The sequence below is a fragment of the Osmerus eperlanus genome, chromosome 7 (genome assembly GCF_963692335.1).
Source record: "Osmerus eperlanus chromosome 7, fOsmEpe2.1, whole genome shotgun sequence".
NCBI classification, from domain to species: Eukaryota; Metazoa; Chordata; class Actinopteri; order Osmeriformes; family Osmeridae; genus Osmerus; species Osmerus eperlanus.
The window spans coordinates 15,876,248-15,893,825 of record NC_085024.1 but is presented as its reverse complement, the minus strand read 5'-3'; the positions used below and the strand labels follow the sequence as shown (position 1 = coordinate 15,893,825).

The following is a 17,578-nucleotide window of genomic DNA, read 5'->3' as shown; positions in this document are numbered from 1 at the left end:
GGCCATTGGGTTGTATCAAATGGTAATCCACTCTGGAAGATTCATAGCGACATGGAGGGGTTCAGTTCGGATGTAGTCAGCTCTACCTGTAGAATTTCTTCGTTGAAAATATAACGACACACTTCAAGACAGTTTTCACAAAACGTGTCAGAGTAGAACAGAGGATCTAGGATGTGCCGTGCTTGTTAAATGAGGTATTGTACAGTTTATGAGCAGTTAGAGGAGCTAGTCCCAGATCAACACGCCAAGGCTCCATGGAAACAGTATCAGGAGTGTGCTGCTCATCATGTATTGAACCATGAGAACGTGTTGTTAAACATAAAAGAACCAGTTGTTAACTTTGCTCCAACGGGATTTTACAACCCAATCAAATTCTTCAATGCAAAGTTCTGATCAATCAAGTCATATTGAATCTGGTATTTTCCAAAGTCGACGAAGGAGGCCACAAATTATCTGATTGGACACAAATATGAAATACTCCAATATGAAACAATAGTGATTGGTCAGTTACAAAGAGACTGCATGTTTGTTTCAACTCGATTTTATTTTGTAACCTTTTACAAGAACATCCTGATAGCACATGCAGTCATGCACCTGAAGCACCATGTTGTGGGACAGGTTAGTTTAGCAGAAATAGGAAGTCCATCTCCTCATGCATTGTACAACTACATTCAGTCAGATACAGCAGTTACACAACATAGCTTATTCCCCTTACCGTTTTCCTACAGTACATACAGAGATCATCATGTATACTGACCCATCATATAACACTCAACATCTTAGGCTCAATGACATAACTACCAAAAAGGTCATTTTGAAAACATTAAACGATATAGCGTCAACATACCCGTTTGAAAACATACTGGAGATAGAGAAATGTATGAGCTAGTGTAACTACAATACACACAAACCTACATCTGTCGTTCAGTCGAGGTACATTCCGTTTTTAAATCATTCTCAGTTCTTACATGCAGAAATAGAAATCAGTGTTTATCAAATGGAGTTCTGCCTCGTTCTCTATCCTCCATGTTGTTCATTCAGTAACATTTCCATTCTAAACTCACAATATGTCCCAAACAGGACTTACTAACAGCTTAGCAATAAATCATGTATGTAAGGCTATGCTCCCCTACCTAATGATTGGTGGGGAAATTGGGTGTAGCTATGAACCCTAATAAAACGCTGAACTCATTATAATACCGTCTACTATCAAATATATCATATATATTATTTAATGCATTTGTCATATCTGTGACTATGAATATATGTGTGCGTCTATTTGCTTTCTTCTTGATCAGTTTCCCACCACACCTCTTGTGGAATGACTGACAATTGCCATCAGCTCTTCTCCTCCTCATTCCTCCCATTGGAGCCTGTTTCTTCCTCCTTACCCTCCTCCTCTCCGTTTGCTGCCTTCTCCTTTTCTCTTTCTCCATTCCCCTCTTCTGCCTCCTTCTGCTCCCCGGACTCGTCGGTTTTGGCATCTTTAGCACTAGCAGCGTGGTCTTCTCCCTCTCCCTCGCTCCCTTCTTGTTCTCCGTTCTCCTCCGTCTCTCCTCCGGCCCCTTCTTCTGTGGCCTTCTCCTCCTTCTCCTCTTTCTCTTCCTTCTCTTCCTTCTCGTCCTTTGTCCCTGCAGGGTGAGCGCCTTCTTGCTCTTCCTCTTTGTTCTTGTTCTCCTCGTCTCCATCTGTCGCGGGAGGGGCCTCCTCTTCAGCCCCGGGGTCAGTGGGATCGGCTTCATTCTCCTCCTCCTGCCCTCCACCTGTAGTTTCCCCAGGCCCAGCTTTCTCCTGCTCCTCCGGAGCTTCGTCACGTCCCTCGTCCTGGCTCTTTTTCTCCCCTGCATCCTGGACTTTCTCCCCTGCATCAGGGACTTTCTCATCTTCATCCGGGACTTTCTCCCCTGCATCCGGGACTTTCTCCCCTGCATCCGGGACTTTCTCCCCTGCATCCGGGACTTTCTCCCCTGCATCCGGGACTTTCTCCCCTGCATCCGGGACTTTCTCCCCTGCATCCGGGACTTTTTCCCCTGCATCCGGGACTTTTTCTCCTGCCTCCGAGGCTTCTTCTGTGGTGTTCTCACCACCAGCAGCATCTACTTCCTGCTCTGCAGTCTCCTCTGAAGGACCCTCCTCTATGCTGCTCTCAGCTGGCCGCTGGCACACAGAAAGAACAGAATGTGATAGAATACAATACAATAGAATAATGTTACTGACAACACAGTGTTCCTTATGAGGCTGATGTCTTTGATCCTTATAATGAGATTCCAAGTATTCTAGGCCAAATATTTCAACAACAAGAATTATACTGGGCACTCACAAGAGTAGAGAAACACAGTACAATGTGTGCAGCCACTTTTAACCGGAAAATGTCGGGGAAAGCAAATGGTATTGGCGCATATATGGAGTTTGACTGTGTGACTCATACACTGTCTGCTCTACGAGGATGTGAGGAGAAGTGTGAAATCAGCGTCACTGGGTGAATCTGCGGCTGTCACCTCCTCAGCTGGCGGGTCTTGTGGAGTCTTGCTGCCTGGCTCCACGTCCCCCTCCTCAAGCCTCTGGTCTGCCTCATCTGAAACCCAGCCCAGGAGGAGACACACAGTCATCGCACAGCTCACCGTACCCAACACTCACACCATGATGACAGCACAAGTTCAATTGACATTCGGAGGTCTTCTTGTGTCACCCTACTCATTCAAATCTCAATCTCCTCCCCAATTTGTTTCAAAACGGAAATATGTGGAGCCTGTAGATAGTCATATGTTAGAAAGGACAGTTCCTCTTAATGTGACCGAGTGACTAAGATTCCTATGTGCTTGCAATGTTTTTGTTGCTGCTCGAGCTGATCCACTCAAGCCGTGACATTCTGCTCACAGAGACTTTCAGAAGCACAGCACTGACACCCCCTGGTCAAAAGCAAGACCTTCTGCTCCATTACCTTGAAACAGGCCTACAATCAGCCGTGTTACACAATCGAGACTCTCAACAGCACATGAGTGTTACTGTATGCCTGGCTGCCCATACAAGTTTATATCTATAGCTCACCAGAAAGTGAAAAGTTCAGCTACATTCAGCTTCAGAATTAAGCTTCAACAGCTTTGGAATGGTACTGTGCAGTCCTGACATCTACACCATTTCAATGTACTGTTTATCTTTATATATATCAGAAAGGTATACTTACTGTAGTTAATGAACAAGGCTACAGTATCAGAATACCATGAGAAGATTACAACTGCCTTTTGCGTTTGTCATTTCTGAGTTCTTTGGATTTAAGTACATGTGCAGTAAAATGTAATATTGCTTTATATGTTTATTTTAGAGGAAACAATCTAGACAGTAATGAGAACTCATTCAAGTGCAAAATAACACCAGGCCCTTTCACAAGTGTATGTAAATCAGAAGCTTTAAGCAATTAATGTACGATTCACAAGAGGAATATCACTGTATGGCCTGAGAAACAAGACAATTACACTCTGGTTTTAAATACTTGATGAGTAATAAATGTAAATGATATGATAAATTTAAAAAAATACTAAAACATTAATAAGTTTATTTGGAAGTTTCCCTTTCTCTAGTGCCAGTTTACAAAATACTGCCTTCCAGAACAGTTTAAGGAGACATTAAATGCATTCCAAATGCAAAAACTGATTGAAGTTTAGCAGCAGAGATGAAACACCATGGTATAAAAGGCATCTTTGAAATTTTTATGCAAATGCACATGCATCCATTAATGGTAGTCCTAACCATTGACTGTAAGCAGAGAAGATAATGTGACAATAAACATCTTAACGTGATTTAGCGAGAGGCCAGCCTGCCTCATGAAAATGCTAAATCTAATTAAATACAACATTTGAAATCCCCCTTCATTGAATTCAATAGATTTGACTGGGGAACGTTGGTGACTGGAGACTTTGGTGTCTATCTCTGTCTCTGAAACGCAGAACCATTAGTCCTTGGCTTAATTTATACCAGAGAGGTTTAAGGGGAAGGTTATGAGACACAGTTTTGCAACATGTCACAGTATTCCTGAAACAATACAACATACAGGTCCAAACAACTTTGGCTCAGTGCAAAATTGATGGAATGAAACCTTCCTGTACAAACTACGTATCTCAGACAGATCTCAATGCTTTCAAAGATGTGGAAGCAGCAATCAGTGAGACGTAGTCTACTGGGTGGTGACATGAAACGTTTACAAGCTGTCTCCTGTAACTGGTATTTTTCAAACACTGTCTGAACAAGAATTTGGAACTGCATACAAAATTAAATCATGTTTGGATAAAATCCTAGCTCATCTACATTACATTTTTTGCATCTACACATACATGGAAGTGAAACATTTTCTATTAACTAGGTTTTCTTGTCTGGCCTGCTTGTCGTTCCACAGACAGCCGAGGAGAAGGACTCCTTGTTGTGTTGTAGCTTCTTGTAACTCCAGGTAACTTAGGTATTTATAGAACAGGGCCATGCCCTCCTGTGGCTCACTGGAGTCCAACAGAATTTCCATCTACATCTCACTGTCAACAAGAGCAGCGACTTCAGTTCAGTATGTGTAAATAACTCTTCTTCTTTTCTGCGCTGGGACAAGGAAACAATTCACAGCCTGCTGGGAAATGTTGTTTTTGACAGTTTGTTTCTGCAGCATGTTGTTGTTGTGGAAAATAAGAGGCGTCGTTTTCTACTGCCTAGCGAAGGAAGCTAATGAATCTGCTGGGAGTTGCTCCAGACTCGGGATGTATCTGCCAGTTAAAGAGAAGTGATGGTGAAATGTGCCGTGTAAATATGGTAATGAAGTATGCAAATGAGACCGTGTCTGTTAAAGTGTGCCACCTTTGATCAAAGTCACCGTGCAGGCCTTTCTTTTTCATGTTTGAAAGCGTAATCATAACTGCTATTACTGGTCAAAATGCATCTTGTTAACAAGACATACCTATCGCAACTCTCCATGCATCGCTCGCGTCGTCAACATAAATGGCTGCACGCTGGGACAACAGACCTGGGTACGGGGTGTGTTTTTACACATTTTGTGCGGTGAGCTTCATACATTGGATTGAACTCAGTCAAACCGGTCGTGCATGCAAAGCAGTGATAGAGGTTTGATACCACAGCAGTGATGTGGTACGTAGGTCTCACAACAACATCAACAAAGCTGTTCCTTGATTCTGCATGTTTACACCATCCAGCCAGGGAGAATGCAACAGGGAGGAGGATCTGACAGCTCATAACTCTGGCTAGTAAATCCTAATTGTTGCCACTCAGCAGATATGTCCTGCAGGCTGACCAGGGTGCTATTAAACATTTGATGACCAACTGAGACCCAGACATTTTATGCTCAACATAGAGAAACATTAAGGTACATTTAAAGGTACCCCAGTCTTGGCCCTGCCTCATAAATGCTTCCAAATGACCAAACCCTGGAAGGCAACACAGCGGTGTAATATATGCACCCTGAGGACGAAGTGATGATTGGATGTCCAGATGTGACATGTCACCTTCAGCACTGGCACATGGCTACTCATTAAGCGGCTGTAGACCTGCCCGTAGACCTGTAGACCTGTAGACCATAGCACAAAGCATCTCACCATTCCTCCGCCAGAGTCACGTACAACTAGAGCTGAATCACAATGTGAAAACATGAAGGACACTCTTTTTGGTCTGACATCCTTCTACTACGCCACTCTAGATGGCAAACTTTGCAGCTTTGGCCTTGGCTTGCAATGCTTCAAACACAAAAGTGAAATAAGGTGACAAGCAAAAGGAGACTTTATCATAGGAGACACTTATGGATAGCCAAAACACGAATAGTAAGCAGCACCGACTGCTAAATCCACCAAAGAGACTGTGCATCTGTCCTCAGAGTCTGAACGCTTAGCTGATGTGAGACACATTTCCTGGAGACGCCGCCACAAAACCCACTCAGAAACCGCGCCCGAGTGTAACTTTGAAATGATAGACAATTTCCTGCACAGTATGTCAAAAACAACACTTTGGTTAGCAGATTACCATGGGAGATGATCTGTTTTTCACTTTAATCCAGTAATCCACCTTCAAAGGGTCATGAAAAAAACCTTTGCTTTCTGAAATGAAGGATGAAGGCGAGGCAAGGGTAAGTGTGCTGGATGTTGTGTGGAAGCTGTCTGGGCCCCTGACATGAAACAACACCTTCCAATCCCTCCCGTTCTGCATGTCCCGCTGGTGCATCCCCTCCCAGATAGGCCGCCGTGTCCTTTACATCCACCCGTGTTGTTTTTTTTACCCTGCGTCAACATCACCCAGGGCATTATGGGTATACACACTGATTGGCCTAATTCCCCGAGGCGGCGTCACCTTTTTACGACGTGAGAGGGAAACGTTTAATCTTGTTGTTTGCTTATAAAACTAGCTTTCACTTCGCTGATGGTTGTGTTAACGGGCTCCACATTAATCACTGGCTTTCTGCTATTCGACACAGCGTCCATAAAAACACCTCATGTATCAAGAGTTTCATTACCAAACCACACATGTGGTCGCGCTTCTTCCGGAAAGATCAACAATAAAAATACATTATTTGATTTTCTAAAAGGAAGCTTGCAATTAGAGAAACATTTATATTTTCATAGTGAATAAAATACTCGTGGAATCTTTTCATCATGAATTCCAAAGCCACCACAGCACAGAAAGATTAAAAATGTAAAATTTCTATGCCAGCCTCGACAAACCACTACATGCCATCATTCTTTTAATTGATTGGTTATCTCAAATGATTCTTTCATGTTCCAAGCAGCCGAAATAGCTGATAAATAATGATAGACAGTGAATGTGCATCCTTCACATGTACACTGTAGCACAGAGGTGAATGGGGAAATGAACTGGCTTCCATTAACATTTCCCAAAGAAAAGAGGCCTTATTCACTTGCTTTAGGTTTTGTTCTGCTCAAGGGCAAATGACAAATAAAAACATACACAGCTTAGTCCTTGGATCCCTGTGAAAGAACCCGTTTGACAGACCCAATTCTGGTTGCCTTGAAGTACACCATCTGCTCAGCTTTAATAAACACCAGGATACACAATCGCTAAAGCCAGATTTACTGAATATGTGCTGTGAATATTTTAGATACAATGCATATTTGAACAATAAAGATCCGAACCACTGTTGCGATTGTCCATAATTATTCTTGGACCTAATGTTGTAATAAACAATCTCACTCTCTTTCTAGAATGCACTGAGACACATATTGCAGTACAATGGCTATGCCTCTACTAAATATATATGATCCTATTTATTCAGCATGAATAACCAAATTGATTTATACGTGTACTTTGCCTTCTACTAAACCCAAATGTTTTTTTTTTCTGTATTTTAATTTACATAAACATCTCTTTACTGTACTTTACCCTACAAGCAGAACCAAACAAATGTTATGCATGTTGGGTTTAATGGAACCCACCAGAGAGCTGGTTAGCTTGGTCGGATCTTCCTTTCTAAAGGTGCTTCTTTGACAGTTAATAACCGAGGTGGGGGCGGGGAGGGGGGATTTAAATACACATGCTGCCCCCCTACCCTGCGTGGCGTGGTTAATGCATGCGTAAGGGACAAGATAATCAGCCGGCACACTCTTCCCTCCCTCTTCCTCACCCAGCACGCTCTTTTGTTGATTTGTCTGAGCACCAATTTCGGCCTGGCGAGTGGCAGAGACAAATAAAATGGTGTTTTGAAGGGGCCGCTGTGGAGTGATTATCCCTGGAAGGCAATTACCCCAAACTCACCCTCCATCCAGCCTCCCACCCACCCTCCCACCCTCCTCCAACATCCACCATCAACCCCCAGAACCCCCCCCCCCCCTCCTCACCCTGGGGAAGGTGTCTGTCAAGAAGACTTCAGTGTAAGCTTACAGTGTACAGCCAAGCAGCAAAACAGGTTTAAATAAAAATGATGAGAGAGGGAGACAGAAACTGTGAGAAAACAGGGAGAAAGAGAGAGACACAGAGAGAGACACAGAGAGAGAGACACAGAGAGAGTGGGAGAGAGATAGATAGAGACACACACACACACAGAGAGAGAGAGAGAGAGAGAGAGAGAGAGAATTAGAGTGAAAGAAAGAAAGAAAAAATGAAAAAATGAAAGAAAGTAAGACTCAGAAAGAGGGAGTACATTTAGAGAGAGAGAAAGAGCGAGAAGCTCTCTAATTCTTTCGACAGCAGGGGGTTTAAATTAGAGAGAATACCGAACCTGACTCGGGTTACTAGTCCGGTTACTAGGTTACCAGTGATGAACAAGGCAGAGGGTAACGTTTCAGCTTATCGTCAGTGTCTTCTCCTCTGCCCCGCTCCAAGCTCTGACATGTCCTGAGACATAGAGTCAGTGTTTCCCCTTCTCTCATGTCCTCCCTGTTGTATAAAGTATACGGGACACAACGGGATTGTAAGTAGGAGAGCTCTGCTTTTCAGCACCCTGGACAGCGACAAGACAAACTCGCCGGCAGCCTCGCCACGTGGGACAAACGATCAGACAGGCAAACACGCCACGACGAGACAGGGTTGAAACCATCCCGGCACAGCACACAGAAGCACCTCAGGAACGACTCGACCTCACCCCACATCGTGCACCCGACGCTCGTTCAGACCTACAGTCTAACTGTCCGATGACGTCGTCTCCAAGCCCCAGTTTGTGTGTGTGTGTGTGTGTCTGGAGGAAACAGAGTGGAGAGGCAGTACAGCTGGTCCACTGAACCCCTTTAACCATGCTCTGACGGCTCCCATTGTCCTTCCTGTCCGTCATGCAGCCCGCTTCACCCCCCACTGAGTTACAGGTCAACGTGTCCCCCAGAGCACGCTCACCTGGCCAGAACAAGACGTGACATGATCTAATATAGAGATGACATCTGAGGTTGAATTAGAGGTGGATGGGAGTCCTGTGGTAGATACTTAGTGGGCTTTGTATGGCAGATGCGAGGATGCTTTTCAGGGGACACGTTAGGGCCTTACCAGAGGCTGTCATCCAGGTGCAGTAACCTAACCCTTGAATATACTCACTGTAGGTAAAGCACTAAGCTATATCGTAGCAATAAAGCAACTAACCTACATTGTTAACATCCTTTAGATTCAATCCCTGGAGGCAACTTCCAATGCCTTTAAACGGGGTATTTCAAAGTTTCCAACAGTATCCTCACCATGTTTAGCTAAACAAGTCTAAGACACCATTCGCCACACTCCTTAGAGAGCTGCAGTTAGGGGAGCCAGGACTAGCTGTGTACGAGACAGAATGACGTAATGTGTCTCAGGCTGTTCGTGTGTTCGTCTGCCGGTGATGCTCCAGCTCGTCTCCACTTTCCTAGATCACTAGCCCCCTCCAGTGGCCAGAAGAGAGAAGAGCATTATATAAGCGCCCAAGACATGACATCATCGATGTTAGAGACGAATGAATGAATGTTGGACCCTGCCCACACCCAGACACACACGGTCACATGTTGGACTCGTATAGTATCACTGAAATGCCCCTTTTAATACATACACACGCATACCTACACACACAGACACACACAAACAAACACACACAGACTGAGAAATATACGACACACTAAAGAAAGGTCGGCTTTGAGGGGGGAAACGCTTCAATGGTTTCAATGGTCTATTAAGATGAATGAATGCTATAGTTTCCATGGCATTATCCACAGTACCAAAGTACATCTGGCCACTGTCGTATCTCTCAGCAGCTCACATACTGTCCTGTCCGTTATGTTTTAGTGCTGATTACAAGCTCAGAGCTGGACAGATGCAGATCCTAAACCGAGTGGAATCAGGTGGGTGGTGTGTCGGCCATCTTGCCAAAGCCCATCCCCACCCTTTTGAGATCTGCGGGTCTGACTCGAGAGGAGAGAAGTGGGGACCTGGAGTCAGACTTAAAAGCAGAGCCACCCCTGCTCTAATGAACACCTAAACCCCAGATGACTTCCCTGCACAGTAGGGGAAGCATTCCGTATGCGTTGTCAAGGTGAGAGGAGTCAGGTGGCTGAGCGGTTAGGGAATCGGGCTAGTAATCAAAAGGTTGCCGGTTCGATTCCCCGAAGGGAAAAATTACGTTGTGTCCTTGGGCAAGGCACTTCACCCTACTTGCCTCGGGGGAATGTCCCTGTACTTACTGTAAGTCGCTCTTGATAAGAGTGTCTGCTAAATGACTAAATGTAAATGTGAGAGAGACCATCCAGATCCAGTAAGCTCAGTGGAATACCAGGCCTCCTGCGCTGTCAATGGAACCGTGCCATATCACTAACACTCAGCCCTTGCTCTGAGACTGAGGGGATAGGCCAGGAGCTGGTTTGGAATCCTTCCACAGTTGCTTTAATGAGAACAGGGAGCCTCAGAGGACTTAGCAGGGGGGTGGGGGGGGGACACATTCCATTCCTACCGTTGTCCTGGGCGCCCAGAGACATGCTCAGTCCGCTCCTCTTCTTACGCAGGGAGATGAGACGTGCCTGGGAGATCTCCCTGACGATGGACGACAGGTGTTCTTTGTTCCCCGGGGGGGAGGTCTTGGAGTCGCCGGCGTCACTGCACGCAGCCATGGACTTGCTCTGGGGGATGGAGGGATGAATGGACGAGGGAAGAGTTTGTGGATGAATGGATGGATGGACGTGTGGATGGATAGGTGTTTGGAGTGAGTGAGTGTGGGCCCAATTTGGGATTGGAAAACGTGATATCTAATATGAAAGCACATACAGCACATGTGCTGCATGTGCAGCACATACAGCAAGTGTCCATTAAGTATCTTAAAGTAGGGAGTCAGGGAGTCAAGTATAGGGAGTCAGGTGTCTGAGCGGTGAGGGAATCGGGCTAGTAATCCGAAGGTTGCCAGTTCGATTCCCGGTCATGCCAACTGACGTTGTGTCCTTGGGCAAGGCACTTCACCCTACTTGCCTCGGGGGAATGTCCCTGTACTTACTGTAAGTCGCTCTGGATAAGAGCGTCTGCTAAATGACTAAATGTAAATGTTAAAGTCAACGCTCACTGTTCCATTCTGCTTTGAAAACCTGTAAATGGGTGGCAGGGAAGCGGCTTTGGACCTGGGGAAACGAAACAACAAGTTCCAACGTGTTAGTTCTTGCAACTGGGATAACAATAGTTTAGACGCTTGAATCAAATCGCTTCATTATGATCGAATCCAAGGTCCTAACCCTAGAATCCTCCTCATTCCTCGTGGCTTAGTGAAGAGCAGGTCGCTGTAAGGCAGTCGTTTAAACTTCTCTCGTCCGACAGCGACATAGAACTGTCCGTTCTCCAGATCCTTACCGTCACTGACTAGAGCGCCGTCAAATGTATACAGGCTGGAAAACACACAAACACACCACGCATTTTCATAGGAGTGAGTCGAGTTGAGATCTCCAACGATGCTCCAACGGCTCTTTCAGGATGAGTGTCTCAGGCTACCTTCGTACCCCACCCAGGAGCCTGTATCCCATCTTCTCGGTGATCATCTCCAGGACCCTCTCGTACTGGCCCTGCACCCTCTGGGGAATCAGGAGCCTCACCGCCGGGTTCAGCACGTCGCCGTTCGCCACCACACTGACGAGGCACAGAGAAACGAGCTCACTGGCGACGTCATGGTAACCCGGCCCCCACACTCAAGGCATCATGATAACCTTGCTCGTGATGACTTGGACAACTTACAAAATTGTACATGGTTCTTTGATGGGTTTCAGGAACCTTGCTGACACTATGATTCGACTCTGGGGGACCGGTTTGAGCTGCAATGAAAGATAACACATTGGAGATGGAGTACTAATTCTGGCATTGCAAATAATAGTAATATACATGTTATTGTAAGATTTCCAAAACATGATCTGATCAATCAGTTGTTTAGTTGCTTGGTAAAGTAAATATATCACATGGTACCATACTATAGCAATGACCTAGTGATTGTTCAGTCAAGAATCATTAATTATGCATGACTGTATGAGTCAAGCCTGTTTGTATGAAAGAAAGAGTAACAGTGATACTAGTTGCTTCAAAAAATAACCTTAATAACTTTCTAATCTCCTGCAGGGACAAAAAAGAAATATCAGAGGAAAGACAAAAACAGCTCCATGCTCGTCTCTCCCCCGGGGATGATGGGCGAGTGCGGCCCAGTGGAATGTCCAGTGTCCAGGGCCGGACCTGACATGTCCCAGGCGCCTATCCTGGGTTCTCCACGGCTATATCCAATATGAGTTCATTTTCCTGCGCGACACATCGTGCTCCATGGTAACAATGCTGTGTGTTGAAGAATGGAGGACAGGAAGCTAAGCTTCTTTTCGACCCCATTAGACACTAAGAATGCTTCCTTCCCCTTCTCTGTCCCTCCCCGCTGCTGAAAGCCAGCATGGCAAGGCAGATCAAGAGGTCACAGGCTCAAATCCCCACCTCCCCGGCCCCCTGTATGTGGCTTTGGAGAAAATCACCTGCTAACCGACTTCCCATAGAAAGGCCTGAAAGGAAGGTTTGTTTTAGGAGAGCTTGCAGAAGGTTCTAGACCAAAGGAGTCTGTGCTGTCATCTCCCTAGCAACACTGGTGTGTGTTGGTGTAGGAAGGGGAGTCTAGGCTGCAGGCCTGATGGGTCACAGCAAGAGCTCTAAGTGCTCCATCTACCACCAGGAGTGCTGCTTGGAGGGCCTCTCTAATTGATGCAATCAGGGATCTCAAGAGAGGACAGAGAGGAGAGTGTGGCTCTCATAAATAGAGGCTGTTTAATGTTTGCCCAGTACAATTATCTGAACACACAACCTACCTCCAATAAACTGCTTTTAGAGGGTAAATAAAACCCTTGGACTGAAGGGAAAGGGGTAGCTAATGTTGAGGAGCTCTTGAATCCACAGAGACTTAAACTAGGGTTGATTGTTAGATAGTATTAAAAAAAAGGATCAAATAAAATCTTTGTTATTCCGTGCCAGGTTCTGAGTCAGACCTGAAAAGGTGTAATATTCCATTATGTAACATGAACAGGCAAGAGGCCTTTGGTTTGGGCAGGATTTCATATTTCTCCTAATTTTGACAAGTAGAAGGATATGTCTCAAAGTCAGTGCCAAGTTGGCGTTGCAGACGCGCTCTTGATTAAAGATGCATTCAAGATAGTCGGTTATGATTCTTATGAATCAATAATTCATGGTCACTGAGATGGGAACCGGGTGATTCGGCACCAGTAACAATGAGGTAAAGGACTAAACCTTACACCTCGCTTTGCTAATCTTTCTCAAACTACCACACCGTGGAGGCCAGAAGTCTGGCAAGCTTTGCTGATGTGCTAAAAGAGCTGATGTGACCTGAGGGACAGCTTGAGTGTGATGTCACGCCTTGTCTCACCTGTCCCACCACAGTCTGCAGCATGCGTCTCTTTCTGGGGCCGATCTGCTGGTAACTGCACGATAAACAGCAGAGTTATTGCCCTTCTGTCATAAATCAATCAGAAAGTTATGCATACCGTACATACAATTTTCAGTGGTTCATTTTCACTTGAAAAAAATATTAAAAAATCAATATATATTTTGAAGTGGGTGAGCCTAATTGATATACATTCACCTAAAAGATCTGCAGGTGTCTTTGAGAAAAGTGGGCCGAAAGGCAGAATGGCACGATTACAAAGCTCTTTACCTGTAAAGCTGTCTATTATTAGAGCGAAACTGTGACTCAGGGCTGTGAAACTGTCACAGTATTTACATATGACTCGGTGAAAACATACAAGCCCAATCAGTTCATTAGCAGATCTTGCAGTAGCAACAATCAGATATCTACAGGTACTACCATCAAGTACTTTAGTAGGCTACTGTATACTACCAACTGCCTTAGCAACTCATAATTCACATTTTATTCAAATGCAAATCCTATATGATTTAATAACCAACGCTAAATAGGCTAAAGTCAACGTTTTCACTTTAACAAAAGTATCTTACTCCAGTTTCTTGAATTTTTCTTTGCCGGCAGCGACATATTGCTCTCCGCTCTGCAGGTGATCCAACGAGTCCACCCGGTGTCCTGCTTTTGGAGTGTAGATATTCCGAACAGCCCCGAAAGGAGCCTGCACACCACCAGTGACTTCCCTGAGAAAAGTCTCAAAATTGGCCACCCTCTTCTCGTTTACCACCACACGACGTGCTTCGTAATAAGGGTCCCCGTTTCTGTACACAAAAATGTTTTTCACGACAGGTTGTGATAGAAAATTAGGTTTTTCAGAGTTCATGACTGTGCGTAATATAACCTAGATTATACGGTGATTTTAGTACGCCAAATAAAAGTATTTAAAATTAAGACAAAGAAACTGCAGGACGGGACGGTCCTCATTATAAACACGCCATGAAAGGTAATTGTACGTCCGTTCTGTCCGACTGGTCAAAGTTGAATGGGCGTCCCGCACTTATCATAACCCTGATCACAAGCTGAAGCCTATGGTCGCTATAATTCTGGAATTGCAATGCTCCGACTTGTCAGAAAAAGGCCCACAACATAAATGTATACGTAAAAGATAACAGTTGAGAAGATGACTATACTGGTTAACTGTAGGCTATAGCGCTACTTAATGGATGTACAGTATGGTTGCGCGTACACCGCTATGCCCATGTGACAATAGAGGTCTCGTGCCGCACGCAGTTTCCCTATACAGTGTAAGCAGTATCATGGGAGCTCGTGTGTTGAGGTGTTTCTATAGAAACGCCCTGCAATCATCGAACCAATTGCCAGTGTCGTTATCGACATAATCAACAGGTAGATTCAAATTTTTACGAAAATTGGGCATCGAACATAAAATGTGAATATATATGCGCATCTGAACGGTCACAAAGCAATACGGAGTAACAAAGAATCGTTTAAAATGCACTCAATGGTAAAGCTCAATGTTCTCAAAACTCATATTTGGGTTAATGAGGCACCAGGGGACCAATTGTGAGCCAGAGAGGCATCCTGAAACTTGCTTTGCCCGATTCGAAAAACATGTTTGTTTGGGGGGAGCAGTTGGGTTGCATGACAACAGTGCAGCTGCAGAACATTTATCAGCGTATTATCAAGTGGCTTGCCATTTTGATATCCACTGCAATTAAACATGTGTGGTGTGCCCTTCCCCTTCCTCCCGAAGAACTTGGGCGTGCCGCAGAAGTGAAGTCTAGGGAATCAGACTCCTGCTGCCCGAGCAGTCGTTTAGCAAGGGATGGGTTTTGAACCAACAAATAAATGCTTCTATTTGGATAAAGTAGGATATTGTATAGTAAGTAGGCCTACTGCTCCAGGTCACTGTTAAAACTTTACATGTAGCCAGTAGGAATGTGGTTATATAAATGGCCCTAAAGCTGGTTTATTTTATTGTATTTTTATAGATAAAACTGTTTTATAGCAACTGTGGTATCCAAATTGGTCGTACGGTACCGTCTTGAATTCCCCACAATCCGCCTACGTAGGCAAATCATCTGCTAAACGATTAGTACTGGAATGTGTAGTTTCATTAGCAACCACACGATGGCGGCACGCCACTGGATGGAAAATATTTTGGCAAAACGTGGAGACAGCATATCGTTTTAGAGACTATCTAAACATGCATTCATCATGAAACCATAACATGATAGGGTAGCATTCAAAGTTACAACCAAACTAATGAAGGGCAGGCTAGTTTGTGATATTCTGTTCCAACATAATACGATTACAAGATTACCCCCCCCCCCCCCCCCAAGTAGTGTTTGAACGCAGACACAAATGCAGTACATCTCCTAATAAGCTTTTGCATGGATGAAAAATTTGTTTGATGCAGAGTCATCGTCCGATTACGAGAAAACTAGTGTAAAACAAAATGATAGAAAATCGCTATTCTCTGAAAATAGCATGAAATCTTCACTAATCTTAATATTTTTTCAAAAATCTCAAATATACACCAGATTATTCTAATAAAGTCTGGCCTACTTCCACTAGCCTGGCTCTGCCCTCCTACGTACTTCCGCTCAATTTTGATTTTGCTTCTGTACTAGGTCTGGCCATGAGGTAAGTAAGTTAGATGTCTCCGGTAAATTTTCTACCGGCCATTCAGCGAACAGAGGGAGTGGCTGTCGTGCGCTAGTTTGTGTTGTAGTTCCGCAATGGCGGCGGAGAAAGATGCGAGCGAAGCCATTCGGTCTGTTGTGGAAAAGCTGCCGAATATCCATAAACTAAAGCCGGAGCAAGAACAAGTTCTGCTGAGTTTTGTTGGTGGCCATGATGTTGTGGCCTTCCTCCCCACGGGGTTCGGGAACAGTTTGATTTTCCAGCTACTGCAGCAAGCTCTGTTACAGTATTGGTGAAGGAATTGGCTAAGGCGAACGCTAGCGATTGGTTATGGCAGATCAGAGTGGCTCTGGGCAGTTCCAATAGTTTTAAACAGAGTACCCGCCTACAAGGAAGTCAACGCTTGTCAATGGAGCGAGGCCAGACTCCTGTACAAATGAAATGTACGAGAGTCTGGTTAGGACCAGGCTATACTTCCACACCCTTTACATTTTCATTTAAGTTTCAAACAGAATGAGAGAAAATTGCTCATCTCTGAAAATAGCATGAAATCCTTGCTAATCTTAATAACTTTTTCAGAATTGTACTGAAAAATCTCAGATGTACACTTGATTATTCTGAAGGTAAAGGGTGTGGAAGTAGGCCAGACATAATTAGAATAATCTGGTGTCAAAACATTTTTAATCACAATTTTGAAAAAAATTTAAGATTAGCGTGGATTTCATGCTATTTATCAGAGATTAGCGATATATTTGAATTTAGTTGAAACTTAATTGAAAATGTAAAGGTTGTGGAAGTAGGCCAGACTTTATTAGAATAATATGGTGGTATTTAAGATTTTTCAGTACAATTCTGAAAAAAATAAGATTAGCAAGGATTTCATGCTATTTTCCGAGATTAGTGATTTCTTGTAATTTTGTTTGAACCTTAATTGAAAAAGTAAAGGGTGTGGAAGTATACCAAACTTTATTAGAATAATATGGTGTGTATTTGAGATTTTTTGACACAAGATTGAAAAAGTTATTAAGATTTGCGAGGATTAAACTATTTTCATAGATTAGCGATTTTCAATAATTTTGTTTAAAACGTAAATTTTGTTGAAAAGGTAAAGGCTGTGGAAGTATACCAGACATTGTGAGAATACTCTGGTGTCCATTTGAGGTTTTATATTCATAAAAATATGATAAAGGTCATCATTTTTCAAAATGGTATGGGTAGTTTAAAAACGGTCCCTAACGCGACACTGCAAACTAGCTTTTCCCGAATATGAGACGAATGTTGAATGTCGAATATGAAATATATATGAATATGAACTTCACCTCGCTAGTCTACATTAGGACTAGGAATACTGTTTCCATAAGTAACTGACCTCGACAAATGAGAACAAGGTCAATGCATGATCATCTGGCAAAACATTAGGCGCTGCTGAACAAGAGACTTGCCCTGGTTTTCACCTCCTCAGTATGCCTGCTCTCACTTTCCACTGCTGTTTGAAGACATTAAATTACACGTAATTGCAGTTGTTTATTGGATGTAGTAATGGCTGCTTTTAAACTGTATCCTTGTGTGCCCCTAAAGTGCTCCATAATTGGGCCGCTCTGACAACAA

General features: G+C 44.0%; 1 protein-coding gene across 1 annotated transcript; it reads right to left on the bottom strand.

Annotated features, from left to right (window-relative positions):
* Window positions 1–531: 531 nt before the first annotated feature.
* LOC134023247 (doublecortin domain-containing protein 2-like) lies at window positions 532–14,545 on the bottom strand. The gene is made up of 9 exons (XM_062465206.1): window positions 13,903–14,545; window positions 13,316–13,370; window positions 11,647–11,723; window positions 11,407–11,541; window positions 11,154–11,303; window positions 10,988–11,042; window positions 10,388–10,553; window positions 2,499–2,575; window positions 532–2,157 (listed from the first exon to the last, which is right to left on the bottom strand). Exons 1-9 carry the CDS (start codon window positions 14,187–14,189, stop codon window positions 1,339–1,341), a joined length of 1,821 nt encoding a protein of 606 aa, XP_062321190.1. The 5' UTR covers window positions 14,190–14,545; the 3' UTR covers window positions 532–1,338.
* Between the last annotated feature and the right edge of the window lie 3,033 nt (window positions 14,546–17,578).